Source organism: Cherax quadricarinatus, chromosome 16 (assembly GCF_038502225.1).
Source record: "Cherax quadricarinatus isolate ZL_2023a chromosome 16, ASM3850222v1, whole genome shotgun sequence".
Taxonomy (NCBI): Eukaryota; Metazoa; Arthropoda; class Malacostraca; order Decapoda; family Parastacidae; genus Cherax; species Cherax quadricarinatus.
This window is the reverse complement of record NC_091307.1, coordinates 23,868,423-23,891,999: the sequence shown is the minus strand read 5'-3', so window position 1 is coordinate 23,891,999 and position 23,577 is coordinate 23,868,423. Positions and strand designations below refer to the sequence as shown.

Here is a 23,577-nt window from a genome sequence, read left to right as displayed (position 1 = left end):
TACTGCACTACCCCCTGCACTGCTGTGCTGTATGACCCTCATGGGTTTAGCACTTCTTTTTGATAATAATAATTAGCTCATTCTGCCCACACACACACAGCTGCTTTATGCTAAAGCTACTACCACTTATAGCCTGTTTCATGTCTCCCCTTCAATCCTTCCTTGGGACTTTAGATTTCTGTATAATAGGGACATTAAAATTGCAATTTATACAAAAAACTTTATTTTAGAAAAAACAAAAATGTGACTGCACTGTAAAGACTGTCTATATAAAAAAAAAAAAATCAAGACCTGCAGATTATTACATTATAAAATTATAGTTCTACTTTATTAATGCTCATTCAACCAATTACTGTACACAGCAGTAAATTCACAAATATTATAAAATTCCATTGGATATATGAATTAATGCATTCAGCACTTCAAAAACTGATATATATATTTTAACACTGAAATATCTGACTAATTCAAATTCCTAGCAGTTATAATACTGTAGTACTGTACTGCATAATGTACTTCAAAATGTCTGTTAGTTATTAAAAACCATGCATTACAGTACTCAGTGACAACATTTAAGATCTGATCATGATCCTAGCATCCTTAACATATAGGTTGCCACATTCTTTGTACAAAATGGACAACTTTCCATTTGGTATTGTTAAAGCCGACACTTAACGGCGTGGTGGACCACCTCTGCCTCTGCCTCTAGGACCTCCACGGCCTCGGCCACGTCCGCCTCGTCCACGACCACGACCACCCATGCCTGTAAATGAAGATAAACATGGGCAATCAATACAAGTTTTTCCTCTATCTTGTAATAGAAGCAAGATAGATAATCCTAAGATTTTGGAATACGAGATTTAAAAAAAAAAAAAAAAAAAAAAAAAAAAAATGTAATTTTAATTTAAAATTCACCTGTAGTAATACTCCAAACCAAATTATAACTCTTTTCATGAAAATTCCTTTAATGAAATCCTAGTGAAACTTTTAATTTTTTTTAAATTACCTTAATGAAAAACGTATCTTCTGATATTGAAAAATAAATTAAACATCCAATATTATTTCTGTAACAACCATCACTTCCCCTCCTGAAACTATGCATTTTATGTATTCACTGTCTGCCACTCATACTGGGTATACAAAGGAACTTAAGAGAGTCCATACCAAATTTATATTCTCTGAAATGTGACCTAAGACATGAACAGTAAAGGTTCAAATGTATAAAGAAAAGCTTGTAGCATATTTTAATACTAAGGTCAAACAACATAGTAGACCCTCCATATAATGGATTTAAGAAGTATGTGACAAAATCTACTGGATCACTCAATTTGGAAACAATGGACAAACTGTTAGATACAACTGCCATTACTGGCCACCTGCTCTCCCCAATTAGTCCACTATATGGAGGGCTTACACTATTTCATTAATTTTACAAAGGATATATTAATAATTTTACTGATTACCAATGAGGCCCTTACAAGAAAGTCACTTTTCTAAAGCTATATCTTAAATGAAATTTTCTACTTTTTGCATTCAATTAAACACCAATTCTGATAAGAGCAAAATATGCAAAAAAAATATATATACACGTACAGTGGACCCCCGCATAACGATCACCTCCGAATGCGACCAATTATGTAAGTGTATTTATGTAAGTGCGTTTGTACGTGTATGTTTGGGGGTCTGAAATGGACTAATCTACTTCACAATATTCCTTATGGGAACAAATTCGGTCAGTACTGGCACCTGAACATACTTCTGGATTGAAAAAATATCGTTAACCGAGGGTCCACTGTATATGTGGATCTTTTGCCGATTCATCACTCGCATCTATATATAACCTATCAAAAGTGGCCATGAACCACTTTGCTGGCAATGAACATTTAAATCTAGCATACAACCAGTGAAAAACACAAGACCCCATAGCTTAAAGCCATGTGAAGACCATAATGGTCTAGAATCACACAATACACTTAAATATATACAGTGGACCCTCGACCAACGATGGCATCGATTAACGATAAATCCGACTAGCGATAAATTTTAACGCAAAAATTTTGCCTCAACTAGCGCTAAAAAACTCGATCAACACTATTTGTTCCGTCTGAGACGCGTCCACTTCTGGCCAGTGTTTACAAGCCAGCCAGCCAGCGCGGTCGCTTCCAAGCATACAATCAGAACATTTCATATTATCACAGCCTTTTTAGTGATTGCACCTGCAAAATAAGTCACCATGGGCCCCAAGAAAGCTTCTAGTGCCAACCCTACAGCAAAAAGGGTGAGAATTAATATGGATATGAAGAAAGAGATCATTGCTAAGTATGAAAGTGGAGTGCGTGTCTCCGAGCTGGCCAGGTTGTACACAAAACCCCAATCAACCATCGCTACTATTGTGGGCAAGAAAACGGCAATCAAGGAAGCTGTTCTTGCCAAAGGTGCAACTATGTTTTCGAAACTGAGATCGCAAGTACTCGAAGATGTTGAGAGACTGTTATTGGTGTGGATAAACGAAAAACAGATAGCAGGAGATAGCATCTCTCAAGCGATCATATGTGAAAAGGCTAGGAAGTTGCATGACGATTTAATTAAAAAAATGCCAGCAACTAGTGGTGATGCGAGTGAATTTAAGGCGAGCAAAGGTTGGTTTGAGACATTTAAAGGGAAGGGAAGTAACCCCGGAAAAGAACTTGCCACCTCAAGTCCTAATGGAAGGGGATTCCCCTTCTAAACACTAAGACCATCAACACTCTCCCCTCCTCCCATCCCATCAATCATCACCTGATCTTCAATAAAGGTAAGTGTCATGTAACTGTGCATGTCTTCTTCAGTTTGTGTGTATTAAAATTAATATTTCATGTGGTAAAAACAATTTTTTTTTCATACTTTGGGGTGTCCTACACGGATTAATTTGATTTCCATTATTTCTTATGGGGAAAATTAACTTGACTAACGATAATTTTGACTAACGATGAGCTCTCAGGAACGGATTAATAGCGTTAGTCGAGGGTCCACTGTACATTAATTTGGAACTGGTTATGAGAATAAGAGGTTGCATTTTCATTCAGAAAATTAGATGAACTACCCCTCATCCAAGACATTAGTGCTGTGCCTATACCGTTTACAAATTGCATAATCTAAATTATGTCCAAAACAATTTACATACTTAATAAGATAAACAAACACCGTACAGCTTTCCATATACATGTATTTTAACTATGTGGTGCTGATAGGAGACTGAATGAAGGTATAATGTTATGGACATATAGAATGAGCATGTCTGACTTTCAAGATTGCTGCAATATGCCAAATGCAAAATATATACAGTGGACCCCCGCATACCGTTGGCATCACATAACGTTAAATCCGCATACCGATACATTTTATCGCTAAGATTTTGCCTCGCATACTGCTAAAAAACCCGCTCAACGCTATTCGTCCGAGATGCGTCTAATGTGCGTCCTGAGCCAGCCTCACATGTTCCGCCGGTGGCATTGTTTACCAGCCAGCCTCCGCGGTAAAATCCAAGCATACAATCGGAACATTTCGTATTATTACAGTGTTTTTGGTGATTTTATCTGCAAAATAAGTGACCATGGGCCCCAAGAAAGCTTCTAGTGCCAACCCTACAGGAATAAGGGTGAGAATTACTATAGAGATGAAGAAAGAGATCATTGCTAAGTATGAAAGTGGAGTGCGTGTCTCCGAGCTGGCCAGGTTGTATAGTAAACCCAAATCAACCATCGCTACTATTGTGTCCAACAAAACGGCAATCAAGGAAGCTGTTCTTGCCAAAGGTTCAACTGTGTTTTCGAAACAGAGATCGCAAGTGATGGAAGATGTTGAGAGACTCTTATTGGTGTGGATAAATGAAAAACAGATAGCAGGAGATAGCATCTCTCAAGTGATCATAAGTGAAAAGGCTAGGAAGTTGCATGAGGATTTAATTAAAAAAATGCCTGCAACTAGTGATGATGTGAGTGAATTTAAGGCCAGCAAAGGTTGGTTTGAGAGATTTAAGAAGCGTAGTGGCATACATAGTGTGATAAGGCACGGTGAGGCTGCCAGTTCGGACCACAAAGCAGCTGAAAAATATGTGCAGGAATTCAAGGAGTACATAGACAGTGAAGGACTGAAACCTGAACAAGTGTTTAATTGTGATGAAACAGGCCTGTTTTGGAAGAAAATGCCAAGCAGGACCTACATTACTCAGGAGGAAAAGGCACTCCCAGGACATAAGCCTATGAAAGACAGGCTTACTCTGTTGATGTGTTCCAATGCTAGTGGTGATTGCAAAGTGAAGCCTTTATTAGTGTATCACTCAGAAACTCCCAGAGCGTTCAGGCAAAAGAATATCCTCAAGGCTAATTTGTGTGTGCTGTGGAGGGCAAACAGTAAGGCATGAGTCACTAAGGACTTTTTCTATGACTGGTTACACCAAGCATTTGCCCCCAATGTGAAAGATTACCTAACTGAAAAGAAATTAGACCTTAAGTGCCTCCTGGTGTTAGACAATGCCCCTGGTCATCCTACAGACGTGGCAGAGCGACTTTATGGGGACATGAGCTTCATTAAGGTGAAGTTTTTGCCTCCTAATACCACTCCTCTCCTGCAGCCCATGGACCAGCAGGTTATTGCAAACTTCAAAAAATTGTACACAAAAGCTCTGTTTGAAAGGTGCTTTGTAGTGACCTCAGAAACTCAGTTGACTCTAAGAGAGTTTTGGAGAGAGCACTTTAATATCCTCAATTATGTAAACCTTATAGGTAAGGCTTGGGAGGGAGTGACTAAGAGGACCTTGAACTCTGCTTGGAGGAAATTGTGGCCACAATGTGCCAACCAAAGGGATTTTGAAGGGTTTGAGGCTAACCCTGGAAATCCTATGCCAGTTGAGGAATCCATTGTGGCATTGGGAAAGTCCTTGGGGTTGGAGGTTAGTGGGGATGATGTGGAAGAGTTGGTGGAGGAGGACAATGAAGAACTAACCACTGATGAGCTGCTAGATCATCTTCATCAGCATGAGGCCAGACCTGAGGAAACTGCTTCGGAGGAGGGGAGAGAGAAATTGAAGAAGTTGCCTACTTCAAAGATTAAGGAAATGTGTGGAATGTGGCTTAAAGTGCAAACCTTTTTTGATGACAATCACCCTAACACAGCTATTGCAAGCCGTGCTGGTGACTATTACACTGACAATGTTGTGAACCACTTTAGGAAAGTCATAAAGGAACAGGAGGTACAGGCCTCTATGGACAGATATGTTGTGCAACAGAAGTCCAGTGACTCTGAAGCTGGTCCTAGTGGCATTAAAAGAAGAAGGGAAGTAACCCCGGAAAAGGACTTGACACCTCAAGTCTTAATGGAAGGGGATTCCCCTTCTAAACACTAAGACTCTCTCCTCCTCCCATCCCATCAATCATCACCAGATCTTCAATAAAGGTAAGTGTCATGTAACTGCGCATGTCTTTTTCAGTTTGTGTGTATTAAAATTAATATTTCATGTGGTAAAAATTTTTTTTTTCATACTTTGGGGTGTCTTGCACGGATTAATTTGATTTCGATTATTTCTTATGGGGAAAATTCATTCGCATAACGATAATTTCGCATAACAATGAGCCCTCAGGAACGGATTAATATCGTTATGCGGGGGTCCACTGTACCTACCATCCGACTTACGACCTGCTCGACACACGTCCACTCGACTTACGAACGTGCATCTGGCAGCTGGGCTGGGCCAGCCCGGCTGATGCACACCACTGTACAATATTTGACAATACTCGCGGGGGCAATGTGTCATGCAGGCAGCATCAGTTTGAGTAGCCCTGCCCTATCAGCAGCATCATGCTGTATTAACTGTACTAACTGGACAGTAAATTTCACCATGGCCCCTAAGATGAAGTCTGAATCTTGCACTGGAGATTGTGGCAAGAAAGGCTCTTACTCTCCAACTCTCTATTTGTTTTCACTGTTGCACATAAACCTGTCTGTATCTGTCTGCCTGTATATCTGTCTGTATCTGTGTGTGTCTGTGTCTGTCTACTAGTGTGTGTGTCTTTCTGTCTACCTGTGTCTGTCTTTCTGTCTACCTGTGTGTCTTTCTGTCTACCTGTGTGTCTGTCTTTCTGTCTACATGTGTGTGTCTTTATGTCTACCTGTGTCTTTCTGTCTACCTGTGTCTGTCTTTGTCTGCTTGTCTGTCTCAGAGCCACTCATTAAGAGTGTACTTGGTCTTGAAGATGCCATATTAATAATGATAATAACAATAATAATCACTGAGGTGCATTAAATGTGTATAAAACATTAATATAGACATTTTGCTTAATCCATCTATGATTTATTTTCAAAATTATATAATAAACATGCTACATAACATATAAATCAACAAATATGAGATGTTTTTCTGGTCGGCTTGACAGTGAACAGGAACCGTTCGTGTCCGGGCTGGTAACAACAACGTTTGTTTACATAACTCGTGAACATTCTACATTCTCATTCTCTCTCATTTATTCATTTAATCTTGTTTACTCACCTCTCACTCTACATTAAAACTACAGATATTTTAAGGTAAGTAACGAGTGGACACGATTATTACATTATAGCTTAATAATAATAATAATATTAGTACATATGTATTATTGTAATAATAATGATTATTAATCTTATTATAGGTAGTAGGTTGGTAGACAGCAACCACCCAGGGAGGTACTACCGTCCTGCCAAGTGAGTGTAAAACGAAAGCCTGTGATTGTTTTACATGATGGTAGGATTGCTGATGTCTTTTGTCTGTCTCATAAATATGCAAGATTACAGGCATGTCTTGCTACTTCTACTTACACTTAGGTCACACTACACATACATATACACATTTATTTATACACACTCATCTGAGTTTTCTTTGATTTTATCTTAATAGTTCTTGGTCTTATTAATTTTCCTTTTATATCCATGGGGAAGTGGAATAAGAATCTTTCCTCCGTAAGCCATGCGTGTTGTAAAAGTCAACTAAAATGCCGGGAACAATGGGCTAGTAACCCCTTTTCCTGTAGATTACTAAAAAGAATAAGAAGAAAATTGTCAAAGTGGGAAGTCTGAATGTGCGTGGATGTTGTGCAGATGATAAGAAAGAGATGATTGTGGATGTTATGAATGAGAAGAAGCTGGATGTCCTGGCTTTAAGTGAAACAAAGCTGAAGGGGGTGGGAGAGTTTCAGTGGAGAGGAATAAATGGGATTAGGTCAGGGGTTTCAAATAGAGTTAGAGCTAAAGAAGGAGTAGCAATAATGTTGAAGGATAAGCTATGGCAGGAAAAGAGGGACTATAAATGTATAAATTCAAGGATTATGTGGAGTAAAATAAAGATTGGATGTGAAAAGTGGGTTATAATAAGCGTGTATGCACCTGGAGAAGAGAGAAGTGTAGAGGAGAGAGAGAGATTTTGGGAAATGTTGAGTGAATGCGTGGGGAGTTTTGAATCAAGTGTGAGAGTAATGGTGGTTGGGGATTTCAATGCTAAAGTGGGTAAAAATGTTATGGAGGGAGTAGTAGGTAAATTTGGGGTGCCAGGGGTAAATGTAAATGGGGAGCCTTTAATTGAGCTATGTGTAGAAAGAAATTTGGTAATAAGTAATACATATTTTATGAAAAAGAGGATAAATAAATATACAAGGTATGATGTAGCACGTAATGAAAGTAGTTTATTAGATTATGTATTGGTGGATAAAAGGTTGATGGGTAGGCTCCAGGATGTACATGTTTATAGAGGGGCAACTGATATATCGGATCATTATTTAGTTGTAGCTACAGTTAGAGTAAGAGGTAGATGGGAAAAGAGGAAGGTGGCAACAACAAGTAAGAGGGAGGTGAAAGTGTATAAACTAAGGGAGGAGGAAGTTCGGGTGAGATATAAGCGACTATTGGCAGAAAGGTGGGATAGTGCAAAGATGAGTAATGGGGGGGTTGAAGAGGGTTGGAATAGTTTTAAAAATGCAGTATTAGAATGTGGGGCAGAAGTTTGTGGTTATAGGAGGGTGGGTGCAGGAGGAAAGAGGAGTGATTGGTGGAATGATGAAGTAAAGGGTGTGATAAAAGAGAAAAAGGTAGCTTATGAGAGGTTTTTACAAAGCAGAAGTGTTATAAGAAGAGCAGAATATATGGAGAGTAAAAGAAAGGTAAAGAGAGTGGTGAGAGAGTGCAAAAGGAGAGCAGATGATAGAGTGGGAGAGGCACTGTCAAGAAATTTTAATGAAAATAAGAAAAAATTTTGGAGTGAGTTAAACAAGTTAAGAAAGCCAAGGGAAAATATGGATTTGTCAGTTAAAAACAGAGTAGGGGAGTTAGTAGATGGAGAGATGGAGGTATTAGGTAGATGGCGAGAATATTTTGAGGAACTTTTAAATGTTAAGGAAGAAACAGAGGCAGTAATTTCATGCACTGGTAAGGGAGGTATACCATCTTTAAGGAGTGAAGAAGAGCAGAATGTAAGTGTGGGGGAGGTACATGAGGCATTACGTAAAATGAAAGGGGGTAAAGCAGCTGGAACTGATGGGATTATGACAGAAATGTTAAAAGCAGGGGGGGATATAGTGTTGGAGTGGTTGGTACTTTTGTTCAATAAATGTATGAAAGAGGGGAAGGTACCTAGGGATTGGCAGAGAGCATGTATAGTCCCTTTATATAAAGGGAAAGGGGACAAAAGAGACTGTAAAAATTATAGAGGAATAAGCTTACTGAGTATACCAGGAAAAGTGTACGGTAGGGTTATAATTGAAAGAATTAGAGGTAAGACAGAATGTAGGATTGCGGATGAGCAAGGAGGTTTCAGAGTGGGTAGGGGATGTGTAGATCAAGTGTTTACATTGAAGCATATATGTGAACAGTATTTAGATAAAGGTAGGGAAGTTTTTATTGCATTTATGGATTTAGAAAAGGCATATGATAGAGTGGATAGAGGAGCAATGTGGCAGATGTTGCAAGTATATGGAATAGGTGGTAAGTTATTAAATGCTGTAAAGAGTTTTTATGAGGATAGTGAAGCTCAGGTTAGGGTGTTTAGAAGAGAGGGAGACTATTTCCCGGTAAAAGTAGGTCTTAGACAGGGATGTGTAATGTCACCATGGTTGTTTAATATATTTATAGATGGGGTTGTAAAGGAAGTAAATGCTAGGGTGTTCGGGAGAGGGGTGGGATTAAATTTTGGGGAATCAAATTCAAAATGGGAATTGACACAGTTACTTTTTGCTGATGATACTGTGCTTATGGGAGATTCTAAAGAAAAATTGCAAAGGTTAGTGGATGAGTTTGGGAATGTGTGTAAAGGTAGAAAGCTGAAAGTGAACATAGAAAAGAGTAAGGTGATGAGGGTGTCAAATGATTTAGATAAAGAAAAATTGGATATCAAATTGGAGAGGAGGAGTATGGAAGAAGTGAATGTTTTCAGATACTTGGGAGTTGACGTGTCGGTGGATGGATTTATGAAGGATGAGGTTAATCACAGAATTGATGAGGGAAAAAAGGTGAGTGGTGCGTTGAGGTATATGTGGAATCAAAAAACGTTATCTATGGAGGCAAAGAAGGGAATGTATGAAAGTATAGTAGTGCCAACACTTTTATATGGGTGTGAAGCTTGGGTGGTAAATGCAGCAGCGAGGAGACGTTTGGAGGCAGTGGAGATGTCCTGTTTAAGGGCAATGTGTGGTGTAAATATTATGCAGAAAATTCGGAGTGTGGAAATTAGGAGAAGGTGTGGAGTTAATAAAAGTATTAGTCAGAGGGCAGAAGAGGGGTTGTTGAGGTGGTTTGGTCATTTAGAGAGAATGGATCAAAGTAGAATGACATGGAAAGCATATAAATCTATAGGGGAAGGAAGGCGGGGTAGGGGTCGTCCTCGAAAGGGTTGGAGAGAGGGGGTAAAGGAGGTTTTGTGGGCGAGGGGCTTGGACTTCCAGCAAGCGTGCGTGAGCGTGTTAGATAGGAGTGAATGGAGACGAATGGTACTTGGGACCTGACGATCTGTTGGAGTGTGAGCAGGGTAATATTTAGTGAAGGGATTCAGGGAAACCGGTTATTTTCATATAGTCGGACTTGAGTCCTGGAAATGGGAAGTACAATGCCTGCACTTTAAAGGAGGGGTTTGGGATATTGGCAGTTTGGAGGGATATGTTGTGTATCTTTATATGTGTATGCTTCTAGACTGTTGTATTCTGAGCACCTCTGCAAAAACAGTGATAATGTGCGAGTGTGGTGAAAGTGTTGAATGATGATGAAAGTATTTTCTTTTTGGGGATTTTCTTTCTTTTTTGGGTCACCCTGCCTCGGTGGGAGACGGCCGACTTGTTGAAAAAAAAAAAAAAATTAATCTTATTATTAATTTAGGGCACTGGAGCACAGATCCACTGTATAGCACTTTGTCTGGATTTTTTTGGGTTATCCTAGGTAATTTATAATATGTATAACTTGACTTACGTGTACAAGTGAGAGAGAGAGAGAGATACAGAGACAGCCATATTCGGTCAGCCAGTCAGCCAACTACCCACCCACCCATCCAGCCACCCGCCCGCCCGCCCATCCAGCCACCCGCCTGCCCGCCCATCCAGCCACCCGCCTGCCCACCCATCCAGCCACCCGCCTGCCCACCCATCCAGCCACCCACCCATTATCCAGCCACCCAACCACCCATCCAGCCAGACACCCACTCACCCAGCCAACCACAGACCCGGCCACCCAGCCAGATATGTATTACACATGTTCCAGAGTTGCTTCTCTTTACTTAGGGTATAGGGTATACTACATTCTGGCAGGACAACACTACCAGTGGTATTCTCCCATTCCACTGTGTCGACAATACATAAAGATAATAGTAACATATGATACTGTATGCGATGTAAAATTTACAATACATATCACTACCATGTATACATTATATACAGTACATAAATAATTAAAATACAACAATAGAAGTAAATTATGGTATAAAGAATGAAATAATTATTGTACATTACATTACAGTATTATGTAGGTAGTTTATATAGGAAAGTTTTGACATTATGCCCTACCCAATATGTCGGCAATTTTCAAAGGTTCAACTTACGTCCATTTCGACTTACGACCGGTTGGTCGGAACCAAGCTTGATCGTAAGTCGGATGGTAGGTGTAGATGATGTGAATAATGAAGAATAAAAATTCAACCAAATTCAATTATTATGAATTTGAAATGTTCTTTAAAATTCAAAATTTCCCATTCCAAAAAATTCTTTAATATTTTAATGCAGATTTTAGACATGCTTGAAATGCTTTCTAGTAAGTAAATACTTCCCAAATATTTAAATTCAGGATGTTAGCCAACATTTGCATAGTTTTCCAATGTTCAACAAAAATTATACGAGCTGATTCGCGTTTTCGAGCAGCCTGACATTTTTTTATGAATATGAGAGAAAGCTTCCTGAATGCATGGAACCTAAAAATTACTTTCCATGGCCAGTGGAACTGTAACTGCCACTATTTCACAAGGCAAATATTACTATTATTATTCTCTGAACCAATTTATATATGCAACTGACCATTTGTTATTTGCAACCTATATTATACTTGTGATTGTAGTTAACTGCACAAGAAGTCTTACATAATATGCTATGTCTAGTTTTTAATAGCAAGTAAGTCTTATGATTAGTTGCCCAAAATGCCCTGCATATTTAGTGACTTTCTTTGTGCCCACTTTTGTCCTAATTCATGTATACCTACTGCATTCCTTGTTTGGCTCTAAGAAATAAAAATTATCACTTTCATTATTATTAATGGTATAATTAATCTAAGAGCTAAACCCTAAGGGTCATACAGCACTGATAAATACTAATACCGTGTCACAAATGGAGCTAATGCACTATGAATCATATTATTATTACAAAATAATGAAATCCTGAGATAACGATGAGCTTACCACGTCCACGATCTGACCGACCCCTCCTTGCTCTGGGACCATCATCAATCAGCAGATTTTCCAGTGGGAGAGACTCTGGTAAGATGAAGTAACGGATGTTGTTGCCTCGTATGGTTAGTGTATCATAACTAACTGGGTCATGATTCTTTAGTGTCATTTTTACACTTTTTAAATGAGTGTTCATTGCCACATCCACACCTGTTGGAAGTGTAAGCTTAGTTAGTAAAATAAAGTAACAGTATTTTATCCTCATTAATGTCTTTAACTAGTGAGGTATAATTTGTACACAACACAATTTATAATGTTGTTCTAGCTGCATGCTCCAAATTATAAAAATATAAAGTATTTGTGTTTCTTTTTATTACTGTACTCCAATCATTCCACTACTTTAACTCTTAAACTGTCCAAAGGTAGATCTATGTTTGTACAGCTGGCGCTCCAAACGTAGATCTATGTTTTATTTTTCCTGCCTCCGGACTCACTGATGTCATGTAGTATTAACACTCCCCTTTTCAGAGGTGATGGACGTGGCCACAAGTGGTCAAGGAAATATAAAAAAAAACTCGATAATAACTCACGTGTAACGTTTGCCCAACATCCTTTCATTTTTGATACCACTGGCTGTCTCTCTGTCTGTGTATATCTCTGTCTCTCTCTCACATGTACACATAAGTACAATTATTATATAGTATAAATTACCTAGGATAACCCAAAAATTCCAGGCAAGGCGCTATACAGTGCTTGTAGATATAAGACATAATAAGCATGACTGGCAACCCAGTGGCAAGTAATACGCATATTCACTTCATGAGGAATCAGACGTAACTACTGCATCGTGTGTAATACCTGTTGGTTTACGAGCCGCCCTCTAAGACTAAGAGACAAGCAGACGGAAGCGCAAACACACAGACAGACAGAAAGACCGCGACACATAAGCAGACAGAAAGACCGAGACACACAGGCAGACAAAGACAGATAAGCAGAGCTAGACAGATATACAGACAGACATACATGTTTGTATGTAACAGTCATCACCAAGTGTCACATCACTGCTTACCCTGTCAGCAGTTTAGTGACACTCATCATAAACGCCATGCTTCAAGAAGTTTCATATATACTCCAGCATGTCTAAAACATTGCTGAGACCTATAAATACTTTCTATATATTTCTAGACAATAGTAAATGACCAAGGCAGGTGAAAATGTACACCTGTTGGTGTGATTGTGACTATTTGAGTACCTAATATTAGTGTCAGAACAAAGATTGGCTATGAAATCACAAGAACTATTATAAATTGTAATTATCAGAACATAATGTTGCCGTCAGGTGAGCATCCAGCGCCAACTTCGTGGTCTTATATCTTGGTAATTACTGGTCCTATTTTTTCTTCTTGGTCTTATAACACAGAGAAAATTGCCCTCTTTAATTAAATTTTTTTTTTTCAAAATATTTGGAGCACTGCGCGAGTGAACATAGATCTACGTTTGGACAGTTTAAGGGTTAATACTTAACCAATTATGATATTGTTGATCTTAAAGTTCATAACTACCATTACTGTATTGTACTCCTAAATAAACTTACCCACATGTTATTATAATTATTATTATACTGTACTACTCTGAAGAAATTTTATCTACACATTTTACGGGATCATCACAGACACCTAGTCACAATATGCCAAACTTTTTTTTTTTTTTTTTCCCCATTGAGGCCTCTATCAGAATTTTAAGCAAAAGTTCAACATCACACCCACCTGTGATTGTTCCCTGAACTTGGGTGCCATTCTTTAACTCAATGGTCACCGTCTCATGACTGAGCTTCATAAGAAACCTGTGCAAGGAGAAAATATGTCAGTCTTTCACTTATTTTATCAGGTATACAAGTAATTACATTATGTAATACAAAAACTACTATTACTTATCAACCTGTGTCTTAAGATTTGCCAAGGCACTGGTGCTCTCAGACATCACACACAATTTGTGGTTAAGAATAAATTTTAATTTAATGTAACTTAGCATAACCTAAAATAATAAATAATCTATGCAGGAAATGTTAAAAAAAAAAAAAAAAAAAAAAGTCATGGTTGAACTTGCCGACAAATGTGGTAAAAAAAAAAACAAAAAAAAAACACTATGGGTAGACTTTATGCAGGTAAGTTTGACTTACTAAAGCTCTAATTATAACAAATCATTATCTGTTATTAAAAAACTTGCTCAGAAGTGTCTATTGTGCATTTTATTCAACAAATATTTTATGTGCCTCAAAATATATTATGGTGAGCCCTCGATTTAACTAATAGTTTAATCCTGGGAAAAACTGAGATGCATGAGTACTCTTAACACCTGCTTCCCATTTACTTGGCAATAAATTAGTACCAAGGTTAGTTGGTTGTTCTGGGTGAAACCCTTGGGAAGAGGAGTGAAGGACCCCCAATCATCCTTGGGTTATTCTACATTAACAGCACTACTGGGTTAACTATATGAAGAGAGCCTCAAACTACATGAGTGGGTGTGTGTAGGACTTGCATAAGAACATAAGAATATTGGAGCACTAAACTAGGCCTACTGGCCCATGCTAGGCAAAGTCATCTCACGTAGGTCATAATCACATTATTCATGGGGAAGAACTAAACCTACAGGAGTCATACAGCACCTGGGGTATGGACAAACAGGTTATATCTGAGGAAAGGGGGAGGGAAGAATTTTACATGTATTTCTTTCAATAGAGGCACACAAACAACTTTTTTTCTATAAAGTATAAGTAAGTTCATTTGGGTACAGGTACACACAAATACTAAGATAAGATTTTGTTCAGATTTTTAACCCTGAAGGGTTAGCCAAGAAAAGCAGTGCATCATTGAGGGACTATCTGTCTTATTTCCACTGGGGTCCTCAAATTTGTCTCCCAGGACGTAACCCACACCAGTTGACTAACATCCAGGTACCTACTTGCTAGATGAACAGGACAACAGGGGTAAGGAAACATGTCCTAAGTTTCCACCCCTGCCAGGAATCAAATGTGGGCCCTTAGTGTGTGTAGCGAGAGCTTTGCCAGCCAGGCCACAGGACACCGTAAGTCACTGATATGATTTTATATATAGTTCCTTGTTATGCAGAGCATTACAAGCAGCCTTAAAATTAACTAATACCTACTGGGCAATAAAACAATTATGTCAGTTTACCAGAATCCTGTCAGTTGAAAAAAAAAATTAAACAGTATAATGTAACAATTTGGTTTATGATTTGTGAATTATGAAATACAAGGACCCCAATGAAAATACAAGGGCCCCAATGGAAATACAAGGGCCCCAATGGAAATACAAGGACCCCAATGAAAATACAAGGGCCCCAATGGAAATACAAGGGCCCCAATGGAAATACAAGGGCCCCAATGGAAATACAAGGGCCCCAATGGAAATACAAGGGCCCCAATGGAAATACAAGGGCCCCAATGGAAATACAAGGGCCCCAATGAAAATACAAGGGCCCCAATGGAAATACAAGGGCCCCAATGGAAATACAAGGGCCCCAATGGAAATACAAGGGCCCCAATGGAAATACAAGGGCCCCAATGGAAATACAAGGGCCCCAATGGAAATACAAGGGCCCCAATGGAAATACAAGGGCCCCAATGAAAATACAAGGGCCCCAATGGAAATACAAGGGCCCCAATGGAAATACAAGGGCCCCAATGGAAATACAAGGGCCCCAATGGAAATACAAGGGCCCCAATGGAAATACAAGGGCCCCAATGAAAATACAAGGGCCCCAATGGAAATACAAGGGCCCCAATGGAAATACAAGGGCCCCAATGGAAATACAAGGGCCCCAATGGAAATACAAGGGCCCCAATGGAAATAAGTCGCTTGACTTTTTTTTTTATTACCTTAAGTAATTTACACGTTAATACGTATTATTGTACTTATCTGTACCTGTACCTAAATAAACTTACTAACACTTTGGTATAACATTTGCATTGTTGAAAACTTGAGATAGAACTTAGTATCAAGGCAATTTCATTCAAGATGATGGGTCACTAGGCCTACAACATGTTTCATTCAAATTTTAAAATCTACTTTAAAATATAACTTGAGGTAATATTTTATGTTTAATAACTTGAGGTGCCTCCCGCCAAGTTATTAAGTGAGATATATCCACAACCATACTATTTCCTTATATAACAATTAAAATGATGTAGTTATTTAATGCCCTTCTTAATTCATGTACAAAAATATTCAATATTCTTACGTAAAATTAACACACAAATGACGAAGAACAAAACTGCCGGGAAAAAAATTTGTATTAAATACTATTAAGAGAATGTTCTACATCTCCACATGAATTAATCCTAAAATTAGCATTTGCTGACACAAATAAACATTCCAGGCCGTGTGTAAGAAGCACTAACCTTACGAGTTTCATGATGTTTAAGGATAAATACAATACTTTCAAGGTAGGAGAGGCAGCCCGGGTGACGCCAAACGTTCCTTTCAAAACAAACACTTGTCCATAAAATTCATGGTACTTAGAAAATATATACCGTCCTCATATGCACATTAGATTAATTCTCTATTTTCAAAAATATGATATAAAAAAACAAATAATTTTTATTTACTTGCCACAGAAGTGTGGCTTAAAATAATAATTAATGCGTTTTAATTATTTACTCGATTGTTTTTGGATTTCTCAGGAAAAAAAAACAGATATTTTCCCTCAAGGCCTATTTATATATTTCTCCGAGATTATGGGTCCCTAAAATACACTATAGGTGAACTCCATAAAAAAAAAAAATTTTTTTTGGTTGGGGGTGGGGTTATCCTAGGTAATTTACACATATGTTACTACGTAGTATTTATTTATTTATTTATTTTGTCTTTGCAAACAGTACATTGAGATTTTGTATTTACAATAGTGGGTTGCAATACAAAGATCCTCTATTATGCCGAGGCATTATGGGCCAACTTAACATTATTGGCTTACAGACTACTTAACACTAAGAATTATATCATAGTTGTACAGTAGATTATTAATTGTAAGTGAATCAAAATTTGTATAAGACTGTGGAAAATTACATTTATCTGAATGTAACTAATTATGTACATAACAGTAAATGATAACAAAGATAATTATTATTTATCAATGTTACATAGACAAGTAGGAATTTGGGACACCTAGGTCGCAAAAAATGTCCCCCTTCGATACCTACCACTGTCATAACCACAAGTTGCTCTAGACCTATTAATTAAATGAAATATACATACACCAGGAATACTGGTAAATATATAAATTTGTGGACTGTATATTAAAAATAATAAATTGTTATATATATATATATATATATATATATATATATATATATATATATATATATATATATATATATATATATATATATATATATATATATATATATATATATATATATATATATATATAATTTTTTTTTTCAACAAGTCGGCCGTCTCCCACCGAGGCAGGGTGACCCAAAAAAGAAAGAAAATCCCCAAAAAGAAAATACTTTCATCATCATTCAACACTTTCACCACACTCGCACATTATCACTGTTTTTGCAGAGGTGCTCAGAATACAACAGTCTAGAAGCATACACATATAAAGATACACAACATATTCCTCCAAACTGCCAATATCCCAAACCCCTCCTTTAAAGTGCAGGCATTGTACTTCCCATTTCCAGGACTCAAGTCCGACTATATGAAAATAACCGGTTTCCCTGAATCCCTTCACTAAATATTACCCTGCTCACACTCCAACAGATCGTCAGGTCCCAAGTACCATTCGTCTCCATTCACTCCTATCTAACACGCTCACGCACGCTTGCTGGAAGTCCAAGCCCCTTGCCCACAAAACCTCCTTTACCCCCTCTCTCCAACCCTTTCGAGGACGACCCCTACCCCGCCTTCCTTCCCCTATAGATTTATATGCTTTCCATGTCATTCTACTTTGATCCATTCTCTCTAAATGACCAAACCACCTCAACAACCCCTCTTCTGCCCTCTGACTAATACTTTTATTAACTCCACACCTTCTCCTAATTTCCACACTCCGAATTTTCTGCATAATATTTACACCACACATTGCCCTTAAACAGGACATCTCCACTGCCTCCAACCGTCTCCTCGCTGCTGCATTTACCACCCAAGCTTCACACCCATATAAGAGTGTTGGTACTACTATACTTTCATACATTCCCTTCTTTGCCTCCATAGATAACGTTTTTTGACTCCACATATACCTCAACGCACCACTCACCTTTTTTCCCTCATCAATTCTATGATTAACCTCATCCTTCATAAATCCATCCGCCGACACGTCAACTCCCAAGTATCTGAAAACATTCACTTCTTCCATACTCCTCCTCCCCAATTTGATATCCAATTTTTCTTTATCTAAATCATTTGACACCCTCATCACCTTACTCTTTTCTATGTTCACTTTCAACTTTCTACCTTTACACACATTCCCAAACTCATCCACTAACCTTTGCAATTTTTCTTTAGAATCTCCCATAAGCACAGTATCATCAGCAAAAAGTAACTGTGTCAATTCCCATTTTGAATTTGATTCCCCAAAATTTATATATATATATATATATATATATATATATATATATATATAATATATATATATATATATATATATATATATATATATATATATATATATATATATATATATATATATATACACACAATTACGTAACAGAAGGAAAATATATCTTAATATCACTCACCAATTTGACTGGAAATTAATGTGTATCATACTCAGAAAACCTCACTCTAACTAAATCTATGAAAATAATGCTGGCCAGAATTACACACAAATCTAGAGAGCTTATGTGAGGTTCCTGGAGCTGTCTTGTCCAGTCGTCTGATATCTCAAGTTATGCAGGAATGCACATCCACCAATTTCGCCTCCTATTTGAGAGGTGTCAACACAATTTTAACCTCTAGAGCACGAAAAATTCTTCCCCATTACACCAACGTTTGTACAAAATTCAAAACCAAGATGGCGAGTCTCGTCTGCGCAGACATAAATATTATTAAATACAGTATGGCCATCTATTTACATATAAATACTGAATTTCTGGAAAATATATACAGTATTTTCCACAAAGACAAAAGATATATTTATATATTAAAAAATGCTTTTTGTGAAAACAATGATTCAATTATATTGCTCTCAACAATGGATAAAAGGTTCAAAGTGATTGTTGGTTATGATGTGAGTGTACATAGGTGAGTGTGTACTGAGTATTTAGCATTTAGTCTACGGTGATTAAGTGACTTTTGAGAAGAGTCTTAAACTGATTTTCAGACTGGGTTACTTTAATTTCTTTTGGTAATGAACTCCATATTTTGGGGCCGTTTGTATGCATAGAATTTTTACACAGTGTGATATGGACACGAGGTATATCAAAAAGAGATCTGTGTCTTGTGTTGTGGTCATGTGTCCTGTTTAGGTTGGTTAGGAGAAGTTTGAGTGGGGGGCTTATATTTGTATTGTTCTGTGTATGTAGTAGGCACATGAATAAGTATGGATGTTCTTAATGGTGAGCAGATTCAGACTTTTGAAAATTGGTGGAGTATGCTGGCGGGAGTGGGAATTTGTTATCATTCTGACTGCTGCCTTTTGCTGGGTTATTAGAGGTTTTACGTGACTGAATGTTGTTGATCCCCATGCACAAATTCCATATATAAGATAAGGGTATAATCACGAACGAGCGAAAAAAAAAGATGCAAATTAGCCACAGGGGGAGCTGAATGATAGCTCTAGGTCTTTCGTGTTGCAATCAACACATCAGTAGCTTGCAATGTTGCAGAAATTAGTAGGAAGCGCAGAGATTGCAACACGAAAGGTCTAGAGCTGTCATTCAACTCCCCATGTGATTATTTTGCATGTATTAGTATGTATGACATTTTGATGTTCATCTTGTCAGACACTGCAACACATGGCATCTTGGTACAGAAAACACCTTGGATAACCTTTTCAAGTGAGAATTGTTGGATCTGAGAGGGACATGACCTCTCAGTGGCTACATTCTCACTACTACTACTACTACTCTGCACCTCTCCTTCCGACAGTATTTAAGTCTCCGCACTGTCGCTTGATCTTCAGATAGTTCCTGACTATGGAGCTGAACTTCTCCAGGCTGAGGGACTGACAACCTCAAATTCTACGACTTCAAGGGTGATGGACTGATTACATCGTCTTCACATCTCTACTGTTCCTGCTACTTTCTGTATTCGACTGAAGAAGCCTACTGTGTAGGCGAAACGTTTCGGAATAAAGTTGCCTAACTGTTGCCTATGTGTCTTACCTACCATTCCTCAATAAGGAGGGGCGTCACGAGTACACTGAGAGACAACACAAGATTTTTAGATTTTGCCATCGAAGTGGCTAGTTTATTGTGCACCCCATATCCATCCTGTGGACGGTAGCGCCAGAGCATATGGATACACAAAAGGCCTAGGAACTAGGCCCCAAAGGGTTAACAGGAATACATATGGATTTATATCTACATATCTATAGTTCACTTATCTGTTACAAGCAAATTTGGGAAATTTGCTTAGTATATCTGGTATCTTATTTTCATTAATAAGATATCTTGACATGTCACATAGGTTATTATACTGTCTGTCTCTGTATTCAGGGGCCCAAAACTATTCAACTGCCTCCCAGCATACATAAGGGGGATTACCAATAGACCCCTGGCTGTCTTCAAGAAGGCATTGGACAGGCACCTAAAGTCAGTACCTGACCAGCCTGCCTGTGGTTCGTACGTCGGTTTGCGTGCTGCCAGCTGTAACAGACTGGTTGATCAGACCCTGATCCACCACGAGGCCTAGTCTGAGACCGAGCTGCGGGCGGGGGCGTTGACCCCCGAAACCCTGTCCAGGTAAACCTGTATCTGAATAAACTTACTGACCTGTACCTGAATAAACTTACTTTACGGTGGTCCGTGGCTTGTGGCAAAAGCTCTCGCTGTACATTAACATCTCCATTCAAAGCAGGTGAAATCGCAGATCTAGAGAGTGTACAGTGATCCTTTACTGCACGTATAAGCACTGTCAAGCACCTTAACTACTGGGAACGCTTGGAAGCACTTGACTTGTACTTGTTGGAACGCAGTTTTAGTTTAATATGTTTATTATGCACCCCATACCCATCCTGTGGGCGGTAGTCAAACGATTACAGAGGTACATAATGGGTCCAGGGACTGGGCCTCAAAGTTTTGATAGCTGAGCAAGTTACAGAGGTAATGAATTCACAATTTACAAAGGTAATGAACTCACAATTTACAAAGGTAATGAACTCCAGGTAGGTCTAGTCACAATCATGACAAGTTACAAAGGTATTTACAGATTACAGAGGTACATAATGGGTCCAGGGACTGGGCCCCAAAGTTTTGATGGCTGAACTAGGTACAAGGTAATGAACTCACAAGTTACAAAGGTAATGAATACTGTAAGAATGGTTACTTACGTTTATACATGGCTACAATCATGAACAAATTATAGAGTAATGAGCAATTCACACTTCCACACCCGGTCACAACTGTAGTGAGTTATTGGTGCAAATATTGATTGTTGAGTCACACACACACACACACACACACACACACACACACACACACACACACACACACACACACACACACACACACACACACACACACACACACACACACACACACAAACACACACACCCAGAGCTAAGAGGTATGTCCTACGAGGAGAGGTTAAGGGAAATCAACCTGACGACACTGGAGGACAGGAGAGATAGGGGGGACATGATAACGACATACAAAATACTGAGAGGAATTGACAAGGTGGACAAAGACAGGATGTTCCAGAGATTGGACACAGTAACAAGGGGACACAGTTGGAAGCTGAAGACACAGATGAATCACAGGGATGTTAGGAAGTATTTCTTCAGCCACAGAGTAGTCAGTAAGTGGAATAGTTTGGGAAGCGATGTAGTGGAGGCAGGATCCATACATAGCTTTAAGCAGAGGTATGATAAAGCTCAAGGCTCAGGGAGAGTGACCTAGTAGCGATCAGTGAAGAGGCGGGGCCAGGAGCTCGGACTCGACCCCCGCAACCTCAACTAGGTGAGTACAACTAGGTGAGTACACACACACACAGCACCAGTCTGGAACCCACACCTGGTCAAGCACGTCAAGAAGTTAGAGAAAGTACAAAGGTTTGCAACAAGGCTAGTCCCAGAGCTCAAGGAAATGTCGTACGAGGAAAGGTTAAGGGAAATCGGACTGACGACACTGGAGGACAGAAGGGTCAGGGGAGACATGATAATGACATACAAGATACTGCGGGGAATAGACAAGGTGGACAGAGATAGGATGTTCCAGAGAGGGGACACAGGGACAAGGGGTCACAACTGGAAGCTGAAGACTCAGACGAGTCACAGGGACTTTAGGAAGTATTTCTTCAGTCATAGAGTTGTCAGCAAGTGGAATAGCCTAGCAAGTGAAGTAGTGGAGGCAGGAACTATACATAGTTTTAAGAAGAGGTATGACAAAGCTCAGGAAGCAGAGAGAGGACCCAGTAGCGATCAGTGAAGAGGCGGGGCCAGGAGCTGAGTCTCGACCCCTGCAACCACAATTAGGTGAGTACACACACACACACACACACACACACACATACACAAACTCATACACACACACGCACACACACTCATACACACACACACACGGGAACGCAGGAGGGAGAGATATATCATAATCTACACTTGGAAAATCCTGGAAGGAATGGTCCCAAATCTGCACACAGATATCACTCCCTATGAAAGTAAAAGACTGGGCAGGCGATGCAAAATACCCCCAATTAAAAGTAGGGGCGTCATTGGTACACTAAGGGAAAACACCATAAGTGCCCGGGGCCCAAGACTGTTCAACAGCCTCCCATCAAGCATTAGGGGAATTACCAATAAACCCCTGGCTGCCTTCAAGAGAGAGCTGGACAGATACCTAAAGTCAGTGCCGGATCAGCCAGGCTGTGGCTCGTACGTTGGACTGCGTGCGGCCAGCAGTAACAGCTTGGTTGATCAGGCACTGATCCACCGGGAGGCCTGGTCATGGACCGGGCCGCGGGGGCGTTGATCCCCGGAATAACCTCCAGGTAAACTCCAGGTACCCGGTGAGTGTCTGGGTTCGATTCCCAGCGAGGGTAGAAACACTGGGTGTGTTTCCTTACACCGGTTGTCTATGTTCACCCATCAATAAAACGGGTACCTGGGTATCAGTCGACTGGTGTGGATCACATCCTGGGACAAAATTGACTTAATTCGCCCGAAATGCCCTGCATAACAAGCAGCTTTATGTTAAATTAGACACATGTGCAACTCTTGGGTATCTTTATTGAGGAAACGTTTCGCCACACAGTGGCTTCATCAGTCCATACAAAGGATAAACTTGAAGAACAGGAGGAGAATGAGGTAATCAGTCCCTCAGCCTTGAGTCGATGTGGTCAGTCCATCAATCTATTCAAGATTGATGGACTGACCACATTGACTCAAGGCCTACTTTTTGTATTCGACTGAAGAAGCCTACTGTGTAGGCGAAACGTTTCGGAATAAAGTTGCCTAACTGTTGGCTATGTGTCTTACCTACC

General features: G+C 39.2%; 1 protein-coding gene across 1 annotated transcript; it reads right to left on the bottom strand.

The window, feature by feature from the left end:
* Positions 1–206: 206 nt before the first annotated feature.
* On the bottom strand, positions 207–16,438 carry SmD1 (small ribonucleoprotein particle protein SmD1). Its single transcript, XM_053776893.1, has 4 exons — positions 16,335–16,438; positions 13,681–13,757; positions 11,927–12,124; positions 207–763 (listed from the first exon to the last, which is right to left on the bottom strand). Exons 1-4 carry the CDS (start codon positions 16,346–16,348, stop codon positions 672–674), a joined length of 381 nt encoding a protein of 126 aa, XP_053632868.1. The 5' UTR covers positions 16,349–16,438; the 3' UTR covers positions 207–671.
* Positions 16,439–23,577: the final 7,139 nt, after the last annotated feature.